This window comes from Macaca thibetana, chromosome X, assembly GCF_024542745.1.
Source record: "Macaca thibetana thibetana isolate TM-01 chromosome X, ASM2454274v1, whole genome shotgun sequence".
In the NCBI taxonomy this organism is placed as follows: domain Eukaryota; kingdom Metazoa; phylum Chordata; class Mammalia; order Primates; family Cercopithecidae; genus Macaca; species Macaca thibetana.
The window spans coordinates 28,527,867-28,540,983 of record NC_065598.1 but is presented as its reverse complement, the minus strand read 5'-3'; the positions used below and the strand labels follow the sequence as shown (position 1 = coordinate 28,540,983).

The window sequence follows — 13,117 nt, the reverse complement described above, 5'->3', positions numbered from 1 at the left end:
ATTAGCATGGATGACCACAAGTTTTATACTTGTTTTAACTAAATAGAAAAAGCATAATTTCTAAAGAGTTAAACAAACTTTAAAAAGTAAAATCAGTGGTCGGGTGTGGTGGCTCACACCTGTAATCCCAGCACTTTGGGAAGCCAAGGCAGGCGGATTACGAGGCCAGGAGTTTGAACGAGCTCAGGAGTTTGCGACCAGCCTGGTCAACATAGTGAAACCCCATCTATACTAAAAATACAAAAATCAGCTGGGCGTGGTGGCACGTGCCTGTAATCTCAGCTACTCAGGAGGCTGAGGTAGGGAATCATTTGAACTCTGGAGGCGGAGGTTGCAGTGAGCCGAGATCACACCATTGCACTCCAGCCTGGACGACAGGGCGAGACTCCGTCTCAAAATAAATAAATAAATAAAAATAAAATAAAATCCCTCTAATATACAAAGGCCCTTTAATATACTGATTTTGCACAATACATACTTTTTAAAAACCTGACATCAACTTCTTTTAGACTCCCTTGTCTCTCCACCCCTACATTTTCCTGAATCTTGATTTAATGACGTATTCTCAGTTATCTGACACAACTTTCCAAAGAATTTAACACTATCACTCTTTCATTTTGAAACTTTCTCCACTCTTGGTTTGCAGTAACCAAAACAAGTAAGGTCTCTTTCTTCCTCTCTTAGCTTCCCCTTAGTCTCCTTCCCTGACTGGCTGCTCTTTCTCTGCCAGCCTCTTCAGGGCTAGCGTTCCATGGAATCCTTGATCCTCTCCCTTTCCCTTTTCTTTTCCTCTTCTCTCTCTGCATGTTTTCCCTGAATAATCTCATTCCATCGTGTTGCTCTCAATATGAGGGCAATTTCAAACTCCATACCTCTTGCTTGACATTTGCAGTGTGAACAGTGGTCCCCCAAAAGATATGCCCACTGAGACCTGTGAATATATGAATTTATTTGGATAAAGAATCTTTGTGGATGGAATTAAGGTTACAGATCTCAAAAAGAGATCATGTTGGATTTTCCGAGTGGATCCTAAATCCAATGACAGGTGTCCTTATAAGAGAAAAGCAGAAGGAGATTAAAGACACAGAGAAGAAGGCCATGTGAAGATGGTAGCGGGCACAACCCAAGGAAAACTAAAGCCACCAGAAGGTGGAAGAGGCGAAGAAGGATTTTGTCACAGAGTCTTCAGAAGAAGTGTGGCCCTGCTTATGCTTTGATTTCAGGCTTCTGGCCTCCAGAACTGTGAGAGGACAAATTTTATTGTTTTAAGTCACCCAGTTTGTGGCAATTTGTTACAGAAGCCACAGGAAACAAGCACAATTCCAGACCAATAAATCCATTAGCTCAACATTTCCAGTGACTACCACAGCTCGTATGTTCCAAATTGACCTCATTTCATCCCCTCTCCCTGCAAAAACTGCCATTGATCTTCTCTCTGTAATTAGTGACACCATCAATGTAACTTCTCCTCGAATTATTTCACGATTCATGTCCAAACACTTACCAGATCCTATATATTCTTCAGAAACTTATTTTCAGTCCCTTTGATTGATTTTCAGGCCCTCAGTATATGTAAATATGATTTTATTGAGTCCCTTACTGGTCATTCTGGAATCTCACCCTAGTCTTTTCTACAGAGAGCGTTAACATGTCAAAAATCAGGTGTGACCATGCCATTTTCATGTGTGATCCTACATAGCTTGATTGTGTGTCTTCCCTTCTCTGTAAAGGCAGCTTTACTGATGGACTCATAAATGTGGGTAACACCATCATATACAAAGCAAGAAGTTTCATCTTTATGGTGTAGAGAAGACACCATAATGAACAGATCTATCAAATCAGAGGCCCAACCACCCAGACTGAATTTTCTACTAAAGGGATTTGCAAAGTTATTAAATATCTCAGCGAAAATATTTTATTCTCAAGATAAAATCCAAAATCCCTTGCAAGATATCCAAAATCCTTCATATTCTATCCTCAATCTACATTTGGGGCTTCATCGTAGTCACAAAGACCTTACTATTTTCTTTCAATAAGTAGTTGTTTCAAGTTTCTGTGTTTTGAGGACCTTTAATATGATGGATGGTATCCCAATCCTCTCATTACAGAATGTTTTTCTTTCCCTCTTCCTTTATATCCTCTCACATCTAATTGATCATCTATTTCAATTGAGTCTAACTTTAAAATTGCTCTCTCTCCTGTCTTCACTATTCTCACTGCTATTACTTTACATCTGGAAATCATTTTTCAGGTCAGGTATTATTTTGTTGAAAGGAACACAGACGCCCTTAGTCTACCACAGAGAAAATGGGGTATTTTTGAAAGTATATGTGTGGAGTGCAGATGAATCTTAAAACGTTCTTAAGATCCAAAGCGTCACTAGTATCAGTTCCTCTTTCTCTTTCCGCCTCTCTTCCTTCCTTTCCCTCTGCCCTGTTTTCTTTCCCTTTTCTTCTTTTGCTACAAACCCACTGCACCCTTTATCATGCACCATGGATTACATAGGCCCTTCAGCAAAAGTTTTCAACTTCCCTGTTCTTTCTCTTCCATTGCCATCTGGCTCCCGGCTGACTATTCTTTCTCTAGTCTTCAAAGCCTTCAACAGACAGTTTATTTGAATTGGCTAACTGCCAGTTGCAGTAAGCCAAATAACGCTCTCTAGAAAGATGTCTACTGCCTCATCCAAGCGTATGACTATGTTATATTACATGGCAAAAGGTACCTTTCCAATTTGATTAAATTCATGATTTTAAGATGGAATGATTGTCCTGGGTTATCTAAGGATGCCCAATATAATAATGAAGGCCCTTATAAGGGAAAGAGAGAGGTAGAAGGGTCAGAGTCAGAGGAGATGTGATTATGAAGAACCTCAAGAACTACAAGATAATAAATTTGTGTTGCTTTAAGCCACTATGTTTATAGCAATTTGTTAAAACATCAGTAGGATACTGATACACCAGTGTCCTTAATTTCCAAGCCACCTTATGGATCATGTGAAAGCCTATAGTTGACCACCCAGGGATCAGGGGTTAATCCTCTGGTCCTAGCAGTGAATGCCTGTGTGTGATCTCTGCGATAAACATTGATATGGTTTGGCTGTGTCCCTACCCAAATCTCATCTTGAATTGTAACTCCCACAATTCCCACCTGTCATGGGAGGAACTCAGTGGGAAGTGACTGAATAATGGGGATGGGTCTTTCCTGCACTGTTCTTGTGATAGTGAATGAGTCGCATGAGATCTGATGGGTTTAAAAATGGGAATTTCCCTGCATAAGCTCTCTCTTGCCTGCTGCCATCACATAAGATGTGACATATTCCTTGCCTTCCACCACGATTTTAAGGCTTCCTCAGCCATGTGGAACTATAAGTCCAATTAAACGTGTTTTTTCTTCCTGGTCTCAAGTATGTCCTTAGCAGCAGCATGAAAACAGGCTAATACAGTAAATTGGTACCAGGAGTAGGGCACTGCTGAAAAGATAGCGGAAAATGTGGAAGCGACTTTGGAACTGGCTAACAGGCAGAGGTTGGAACAGTTTGGAGGATTCAGAAGAAGACAGGAAAATGTGGGTAAGTTTAGAACTTCCTAGAGACTTGTTGAATGGTTTTGACAAAAATGCTGATAGTGGTATTAACAAAAAGGTCCAGGCTAAGGTGTTCTCAGATGGAAATGAGGAACTTGTTGGGAACTGGAGCAAAGGTGACTCTTCTTATGTTTTAGCAAAGAGACTGGCAGCATTTCGCCCCTGCCCTAGAGATTTGTAGAACTTTGAACTTGAGAGGGATGATTTAGGGTATCCAGCGGAAGAAATTTCTAAGCAGTAAAGTATTCAAGAGGTGACTTGGGTGCTGTTAAAGACATTCAGTTTTATGAGGGAAGCAGAGCATAAAAGTTCGGAAAATTTGCAGCCTGACAATGTGATAGAAAAGAAAATCCCATTTTCTGAGGAGAAATTCAAGCTGGCTGCAGAAATTTGCATAAGTAATGAGGAACCGAATGTTAATCCCCAAGACAGTGGGGAAAATGTTTCCAGGGTATGTCAGAGGTTTTCAAAGCAGTCCCCCGCCATCATAGGCCCAGAGGTTGAGGAAGAAAATGTGATTTCATGGGCCAGGCCCAGGGTCCTCCTGCTGTGTGCAGTCTAGGGACCTGGTGCCCTATGTCCCAGCTGCTCCAGCTGTGGCTGAAAGGGGCCAACACAGAGCTCAGGCTGTTGCTTCAGAGGGTACAAGCCCCAAGCCTTGGTGGCTTCCACATGGTGTTGAGCCTCACAGTACACAGAAGTCAAGAATTGAGGTTTGGTGACCTCCACCTAGATTTCAGAAGACTTATAGAAACGCCTGGATACCCAGGCAGAAGTTTGCTGTAAGGGTGGGGCTCTCGTGGAGAATCTTTGCTAGGGCAGTGCAGAAGGGAAATGTGGGGCCAGAGCCCCCACACAGAGTCCCTCCTGGGGCACCACCTAGTGGAGCTGTAAGAAGGGGGCCACCGTCCTCAAGATCCCAGAATGGTAGACCCACCAACAGCTTGCATTGTGTGCCTGGAAAAGCCACAGACCCTCAACTCTAGCCCATGAAAGCAGCTGGGAGGGAGGTTGTACCCTGCAAAGCCATGGGGGTAGAGCTGCCAAGACCATAGGAACCCACCTCTTCCATCAGCATGACCCAGATGTGCAAGACATGGAGTCAAAAGAGATCATTTTGAAGCTTTAAAATTTGACTGCCCTGCTAGATTTCAGACTTGCATGGGGCCTGTAGTCCCTTTGCTTTGGCCAATTTCTCCCATTTGGAACGGCTGTATTTACTCAATGCTTGTACCCCCGTTGTATGTAGGAAGTAACTAACTTGTTTTTGATTTTATAGGCTCATAGGCTGAAGGGACTTGACTTGTCTCAAATGAGACATTGGACTGTGGATTTTTGAGTTAATGCTGAAATGAGTTAAGACTTTTGGGGACTGTTGTGATGGCATGATTGGCTTTGAAATGTGAGGACATGAGACCTGGGAGGGGCCAGGGGTGGAATGAAATGGTTTGGCTGTGTCCCCGCCCAAATCTCTCCTTAAACTGTAACTCCCACAATTCGCACCTGTCATGGGAGGAACCCAGTGGGAGGTGATTAAATTATGGAGTCAGATCTTTCCTGCACTGTTCTCATGATAGTGAATGAGTTTCACAAGATCTGATAGTTTTAAAAATGGGAATTTCCCTGCACAAGCTCTCTTTTTGCCTGCTACCATCCATGTAAGACATGACTTGCTCCTCCTTGCCTTCCGCCATGATTGTGGGGCTTCCCCAGTCATATGGAAAGTCCAATGAAACCTCTTTCTTTTGTAAATTGCCCAGTCTCAGGTATGTCTTTATCAGCAGCATGAAAATGTACCAACACGAACATCATTTCTCTAACAAAACTTAAATTGCCTACCATTTGCTAGCTTCTATATTGCTTCCCTCTATCCCTCACCTCTCCCATCAAATATATAGAACAATATATTATTTTTTACCCTCATAACATAGTACCACACTTATACACTTGTAATACTTTGAATATTATTACTTGATATAAGTAATAATATTCCAAGTTAATAAGTTGGAATAGTAATACTACTACCAATAATAATATTCCAAGTTAATTAGTTGGAATTCCAAGTTAATAAGATGGAATAACTTGGAATACTATACTTATTAACTTGGAATATTCTCCTCCTCATTGAAGTCTTAGTCAACTTGGAAGATTCATTCATACTGCCTTTTATCCTTAACTCACCATGAAGCAGGCATCATTTTCCACAATTGGCATTCATCTATGTCAACTCTATATAAAATTATACTGACAACTGAAACTGAATGGCTAAGTTTGTGGGGAAATTCACAGGTATAACAGAATATAGGTATAACAGAACATAGATACAACTAAACAAAGATATTGGCTAATTTTATTTTGTTTGTTAGGTGCAAGTTCCATTTTTGTTAGACTTATTATTTTATTTAAGGACATAATTTCAAAGGCATATTAAAATTACTCTAGATCTAATTTCAAAATTTGAAAGAAGTACAATAAATAGGAGAATTTTTGTTTCTGAGAAAAAATTAAAGTGCTTTTTTGTTACCTTCAAAAGGTAAAGAAACAAAGCCCCAGAAGTTTGGTCTTATAAGCTACCCCAAAGGAAAATAAGGAGAAACACCTTATCTTTTTTGACATATTTGACAAACTGAGAATAAACACATGGTAACATAATAAAAGGCAGATGCTGGGGGACTAGGTTGTCTCTTAATCATGTGAAATTAAGCTCATTGACTTACAGGAATGCTCAAGAGAGCTGTTGCACATAAATCACATTGACATGAGACGGAAGTACCCCCACTAGACTTTCTCATACCTATTCAGTTAAATCTCACTTTCTTTACACAGTAGCTTAATTTCTTTTACTTAAATGAATATCCATACGTAACAACACAAAAATTAGAACTGAAACTGTGTCTTTGGTTATTTCACTACTCTTACCTTTTATAAATTTTTTGGACCTAGAGTCACAAGTTTAGGAAAATCTCTTGAGGCTTGTCTTCCTCTTGCTGTCAAGAAGAATTGCATCTAAATCATTTTACACAAACAAGTGTCCCCTGTCTGGTTCTAGAATGAAAAGAAGATCAACTCCCTGTGGTAACCCTTTTACTCTCTAATAGTTGGCTGCTTTAGGGAGCTTTTATATAGTTCAAATCCCTCCTAAAATAACATGTGCTTTTTGGTAATGCAGCCACTTACTCTTCTCCATATGCTGTAATAACTGTGAATACTTTTTCTATACTGAAGTCACTTGCTTATTTATCCTGTATTAGTAATCATGAGCCACAGCCTTTTCATAATGGCCACAATGGAACAATACCATTAAACTCAAAACTTCAGCACAATGACATTAGTACTTCTTTAAAGCAGCACTAAATGTAGTAGAATTCCAATAGAAAAATACTTGAAGAATCATTTTCCTTACCCTTTAACAGATTTTGAACTGCATCTTAAGCCCATGAAAACATTCCCCATTTGTAAAGGTTCATTGTCTTCATCTAAACCCTTATCATGTCCTAGATATTGCTTATTCTGAGATTTTTGCTTCAGTAGCCTCACATTATACATTATACTGATTGCTCTTTAAGAAAAAAATCATTTTTCTTAAATGCCTCTATTTAATTTTACCTTTATCTTTCTAATATCGTTTTGGTCCTGTAGCATCCTCACTGATGTAACCCTGAATATTAAAACCACTCACTCAACCATTCATGCAGTCATTAATACATTAAGACATTTCCTTGAACCCTGACTCTGAAACAGCATATTTGGCACTGTAGAGATTATAAACATATATTAATCGTGGTCCTTGCACTCACCATCTTATATTCTGAGTACGTTTTTGAGAGAAAAACATCATGGAACTCCTTGTATTACCTAATTTCTACATCCAGACCCCTCTAGCTTCATTTTTCTTCAATATCCCAAACTTTTCAGGCAAATTACAACTCACACTTTAGTCCCCCCAAAGTGCTACAGCTATACTTTGTCCATAACAGTCCTTCAACCATTTATACTATTTCCCTACTCCCAAATCTTACTCCAGATTTTCTTACACACCATTTTAGAATGTATATATTTAAGAATAGCTATTATTAACAGAGACTATGCTAACCTCTTTGAATGGCCTTTTAAAGATGGAACATGTCAAATACTTTAACCATGCAGACAAAGTAATAATAATATTTTTATAGTTTGAAAAGTCCTACCAAGACGCAGTGGAAATATGAAAAAAAAAATTCTTTTTATTTGCAGATAAATATACAAACAGAGGAGAAGGAAGAGAGGAAGAAAGGAAGGAAAGAACAAAAAGGGAAAGAAGGGAGGAAGGAATGAAGGAAAAAAGGGACCAACAGACAAGAATGTAAAGCTAAATTTCTCAAATGGTTGAGAGACAAAGTTTCTCCAAGCAAGCATTTGCTTTACATGTGTGGTTTTTTTTTTTTCCAGAATTCTAAAAATGACAGCAACTGAGATGTTTACTTACTGAATTGCTATAATATTTCACACGCTTGAGGGGGATTGGCAATATTGGTCGTCTTAGCCTCCTTTATCAAGTGCTACTTATAAAAACTAAACAAATAGGTATGAAATTGTCCCAGGATAAAATCTATTGTGTAACGAACGCTGAATATCTGCTTCTATAGATATTAAAAGTATTGATTCTAAATGTAGGCACAACTTTAGGACATTACCTGAGAGACCAGATATAGTCCTCAGTTGTCATAACATATTGTACATATTTAAAGTGCTATTTAAAACAAAACATTATAAAGTTGCATTTGAATATTTTAATCAAGGATGTTATAATGACATAACTGCCTTATTATATTAAATCTGTTCTTTAAATTAATAGTGATGGGAGTGTAAGCCAATGTGATAAAAATAATGCATTTCCAGCTTGTGTAATAAGAGCTCCTATTGCTTTCAAATTAGTTCTGTTAATGAGAAACAAATATCTACTTTTAAATTTTTATGGAATGACAATATGTGTTAATCTAAAGTAAACACGATACAAAATTAGCATGCCATAAAAAATCAATATTTCTCTGTGTAATATAATATTGTATATGTTCCTAATTATTAAAATATCTAGTTCTGGTTTTCTAGTGGTCACAGTGAACTAAAAATAATATTCTAGTAAAAGACACATGAAAAGCATTGGGTTGTTAGTCATGTTTATTGACCTTTCAAAAAGATGAATAAAATAAAGAATCAAAAGAGAATTAAATGATAAGACGAAAGAAGAAAGATAAGAAGCCCTCTTGATTAATACGCAAAATCAAACATCAAAAATTGATTTTTATCCCCTGGCCACGGTGCTGCTGGTTTTATAGGTTGGGCTGGGTGTGAAGATTGAGCCATCCATCTTTTAAGGAAAAAATGCCAAGTACACTCCTCTTCTACTTGATGTATGGAGATCAGTAATGACACTATTCAGTAAGCTACATATCTGCTTCCCTCAAACAAAGATGCCACGGGAACCGACATCAGCTGAAATAAGTCCAAGCTATGAAAGTATATGGAGAGAATAATAATATTCCTTCCCAAAGTGCACACTTAATATCTAAAAGTCAAACAAACAAACAAGCTTGCATTCATCTGGATCTTAATATAGACACTAGGGGAAGGTGTGTTAATTTACATCATATAGAAAAGTAAACAAATCAGGCATGCTGCAAAATCCCAGTACCTGCCTTGTCATTTTTACATTGTAATATAGAAAACACATTTGGTTTAGAAGGTATTATATAATTATGTGACAACTGCATTCATACATTGAAGAGAGAAAGGTCTCAGAACTTCTGCTTCACTTAGCACAGCATCTTATTACCATTCTTCTAAAATAATTACAAAAGTGAAATAAAACTGAATTTGAGACAGATTCCTGAGTTTTCTCAAGCCTTTAGAGCAGACAATTTTTACAACAATAATGCTTTCTAGAATAGAAATTTATATTAAAATCACTTAACATAGATTTTTGAGACATTCTAATATTTGCATTTATATTAAATTTGCATTTTCCAACGGCCCCATGTGTCTAGCTCTGCTCTCATGCTTCTCAAACACACAAAGTAAGTCCCAGTTTGATAAAATTTCTTGCCCCCAAATTAGAGGTTATATAGAATGGACCTATTACCATTACTTTATGATTAAAAAGGAGTAACATTTATATTTGAATAAATCAATCATAGATCTGACATACACAGGAAGAACTGACAAAAACAGATTTTATATAATTAGTGGTAATAACCACAAAAATAAAGTTTTAAAGAATTAATCAATATTTCCATTTTGGATAAACTATTGTCATTTTGTTATAATACTTGTACAAATGAGTGTTTCTCTTCTATATAGCTACTATCTCAAATACCTATGTTAAGTGATTTTAATGTAAATTTCTATCCCAGAAAACATCATTGTTGTAAAAATTATCAGCTTTCATCACTATTTACTCCCCTTTCTACCTACTCTAACTCTCTTTTTATGCTCAATTGTACTTGAGCATAGTACAATTAAAGAAATCAAGATATATGTTATTTCCCATTAACCCATTCGAATTACATAAACCACTACATCATAATCTTGCCCTAGGGTTTTATCTCATTCAAAAGATCCACTGAGAAGGAGAGATGAAATAATGTGTAGACATAGAAACAGTATTTTTTCACATTGCCTATAACCACATCAGTAGCAGATACAACAGCTGTATAATAACCAAATATGCTAGAACCAACAGGCTCAGTATTTTTTTTAACTTTCAACCACGCACCAAACCTTTTTCCATGCACAATGCCCTCCCCAATTTCCCCCCAGACTTTATCCCCAGAAGGGGCTCATGAGAGCAGAGCTGCTCCCTATTTCCCCTGCATGTGAGCTTTTTCGGTATACAATCAAAGTGAGTTTGAAGCCTTTTAACCTCATGGTTAAGATGGTTGCTTCACAGCCCCATCTCAGCCCTTTCATTCCCTTTCCTTTCTGAATTCCAAAGATGCTTTTGTCCATGCAATTGCTTATATCACAACACTGCAACCTCTTGTACATTATCTCATCTTCTTTTTCCCAGTCTCTCTGGAACTAACAGACAATACATTCTAATTCTAGCAACAAAACACAATACCCTTCTTCTTCCTTTATGCCTAAAAGCTATAACTTCAAAACTTATGTGACTCCACATAGTGTGAGCATGGGAAAGCTTTATATTATTAGTGACTTACTAGACAAGATACAACTTCACATTGATAATGGTATTTATTCAATTGTTCCACACAATTGAAGTATCAACAGTCCCACAAACCAAGATGCCTGATAACATGTAGTTTTTCACAAATGCCAACATTAATCTATTTAGTAGTTCCTTTCATTACCCTTCTACTTTACCTCTATATTTCCTATTAAAATATTAGTGCTTCCTCGTGATATTTTCTTCAATAACACTAGTGTTTTCTTTATATACTTCCAAGCAATTCATCAAATCAGCTGGAGTACAACCCTGAAAAGAATCTTCCCTAAGCATAGCTGACACCAAAATGGTAACAATAAAAGTTAACATCAAAGATACAATAATATTTCCATGCAAAAAATTAAATAACACTGTTTATATAAGAATACTTAAAATCCTACCACAAAATGAAGCCTAAATACAAGGTTTTGCTATTGAATCCATGCCAATTCATAGTAATTAACAAAATAAGCCACATTCTTTTAAATCCACTCTGACTTTTCTAATTCCCTATGAGTGTGCTCCACCTATTTACTCATAATATCTACAATATCTCCACAATATGGATAACTGATCATTCTCAACTTTTCCCCAAATGGCACATGTGTAAATGTAGCACTATCACTTAAAGCTATAAAAACAAGTAAAAAATAGAGGAATACTGCTTACCGGAGCCTCTTTTGGTCACAACCTTCAAACTCTGAGTAAAAGTAGCGTATAAGAGAATCAAGTGTGGAATCGGAGCTTTCATCTTCCAGCTCTTAAAGGCTGTTCCCTAAAGCAAAGATTAAAAAGAAGAAAAACATGTATGCTTTAAAAATAGATAGCAATATTATGAGTTTCATAACTTTGATCAAACACGATTGGTGCAATGAATTACACAAAAGGAAAGAATATAACCAGGATTTCTATTATATTGTCCCATATGTTGTGGTTCCTAAGTTAAATCGAAATCAGTAATACCAAAATTATGCCTCCATAGCCCTCACCCCCAAAGTGCTTTAAAATCTTATGTTAACTTGAGGTTTTGGATTTTTTACTTAAACTCCCTAGTTGTATTTAAATAAGTGGAAACAATCCCTTCAAAAGAATTATTTCACCAACAATTTATCTTAATATAAATCATCCAAACTGACATTTTTAACATTCCATGCTGCAATAGAATGTGGTTTTATTCAGTGTCATTCTTTCCGAGATTAAATCATAAACTGTATGCCTCAAAATATTTAATCATGATTTTATAATTGTCTTTCAAAAACCTCTAAAAGATACTTTAAGATAATTTTAAGCCTTTTGTTTTTATTAAAAGAATGTATATTCTGGCCAGGCACAGTGACTCATGACTGTAATCCCAGCACTTTGGGAGGCTGAAGCAGGCAGATCCCTTGAGCCCAGGAGTTTGAGACCAGCCTGGGCAACATGGCAAAACTCCCATCACTACAAAAAAAAAAATAGCTGGGTGTGATGGAGTGCACCTGTAGGCCCAGGTGCTTGGGAGGCTGATGTACGAGGATGGCTTGAGCCTGGGAGGTCAAGGCTGCAGTGAGCTGAGATTGTGTTACTGTACTCCAGACTGAGCAACAAAGGAAGAAGAAGGAAAAAGAAGAAGAAGAAACAACACTCAATGAAGCTACCAAAAAATCATTTATTTCTATTATAAGGCTTGCAGAGGGATATCAGAAGGGACACTAACACAGTGTGTTTGGATTTCTAAAGGAGAAACATTTCATTTGAAATTAAATAAACGAACATTGTCTTCCTCAGAAAATCATCCTTCTGTGTCTCAGCTTCATTGAGATATAATTCACAAAGTTGGATATGTTTAAAATGTACAATGTGTTTTGATAGGCATATACACTGTGAAATGATTATCACAATAAAGTTAGCTAACACATACTTCAACTGACATAGTTGCTATATTTTTGTGTGTGGTAAGACTTAATATCTACCCTCAACAAATTTTAAGTATACAATGTAGTATCATTAACTATAGTCAACATGCTGTACATTAGATCCCCAGAATGTACTCATGGTATATCTGCAACTTTGTACCCTCTGACCAACATATCCCCATTTTTCGCCATCCTGTCCCAGCCCCTGGCAACCACCATTCTACTCTCTGCTTCTTTTCTTTTTGTATAAGACTGAGATAGTAGAGCTGAGAGACTGAGTTTCAGAAAGTGGCAAATCAGAACACAGTTCAAATATATTGTAAACTTAAGACAGCACAAGTTTCTTTGCAAGACATTTGAGGACTGATCATATTCAGCTTTCAATCACTACAACTGTATTAAAGAGGAGAAAGCCAAAACTATCATATTTTGCATTGTCCCA

The 13,117-nt window shown here is 37.1% G+C and overlaps 1 protein-coding gene across 1 annotated transcript in view; it reads right to left on the bottom strand.

Moving 5' to 3' along the window:
* The window catches only part of IL1RAPL1 (interleukin 1 receptor accessory protein like 1), a 1,385,688-nt gene that overhangs the window by 1,165,668 nt on the left and 206,903 nt on the right, over nucleotides 1–13,117 (bottom strand). Inside the window, exon 2 of the mRNA XM_050776674.1 lies at nucleotides 11,453–11,558. Coding sequence (XP_050632631.1) covers nucleotides 11,453–11,534 — 82 coding nt within the window. The 5' untranslated portion in view covers nucleotides 11,535–11,558. The remainder of the gene's footprint in view (nucleotides 1–11,452; nucleotides 11,559–13,117) is intronic.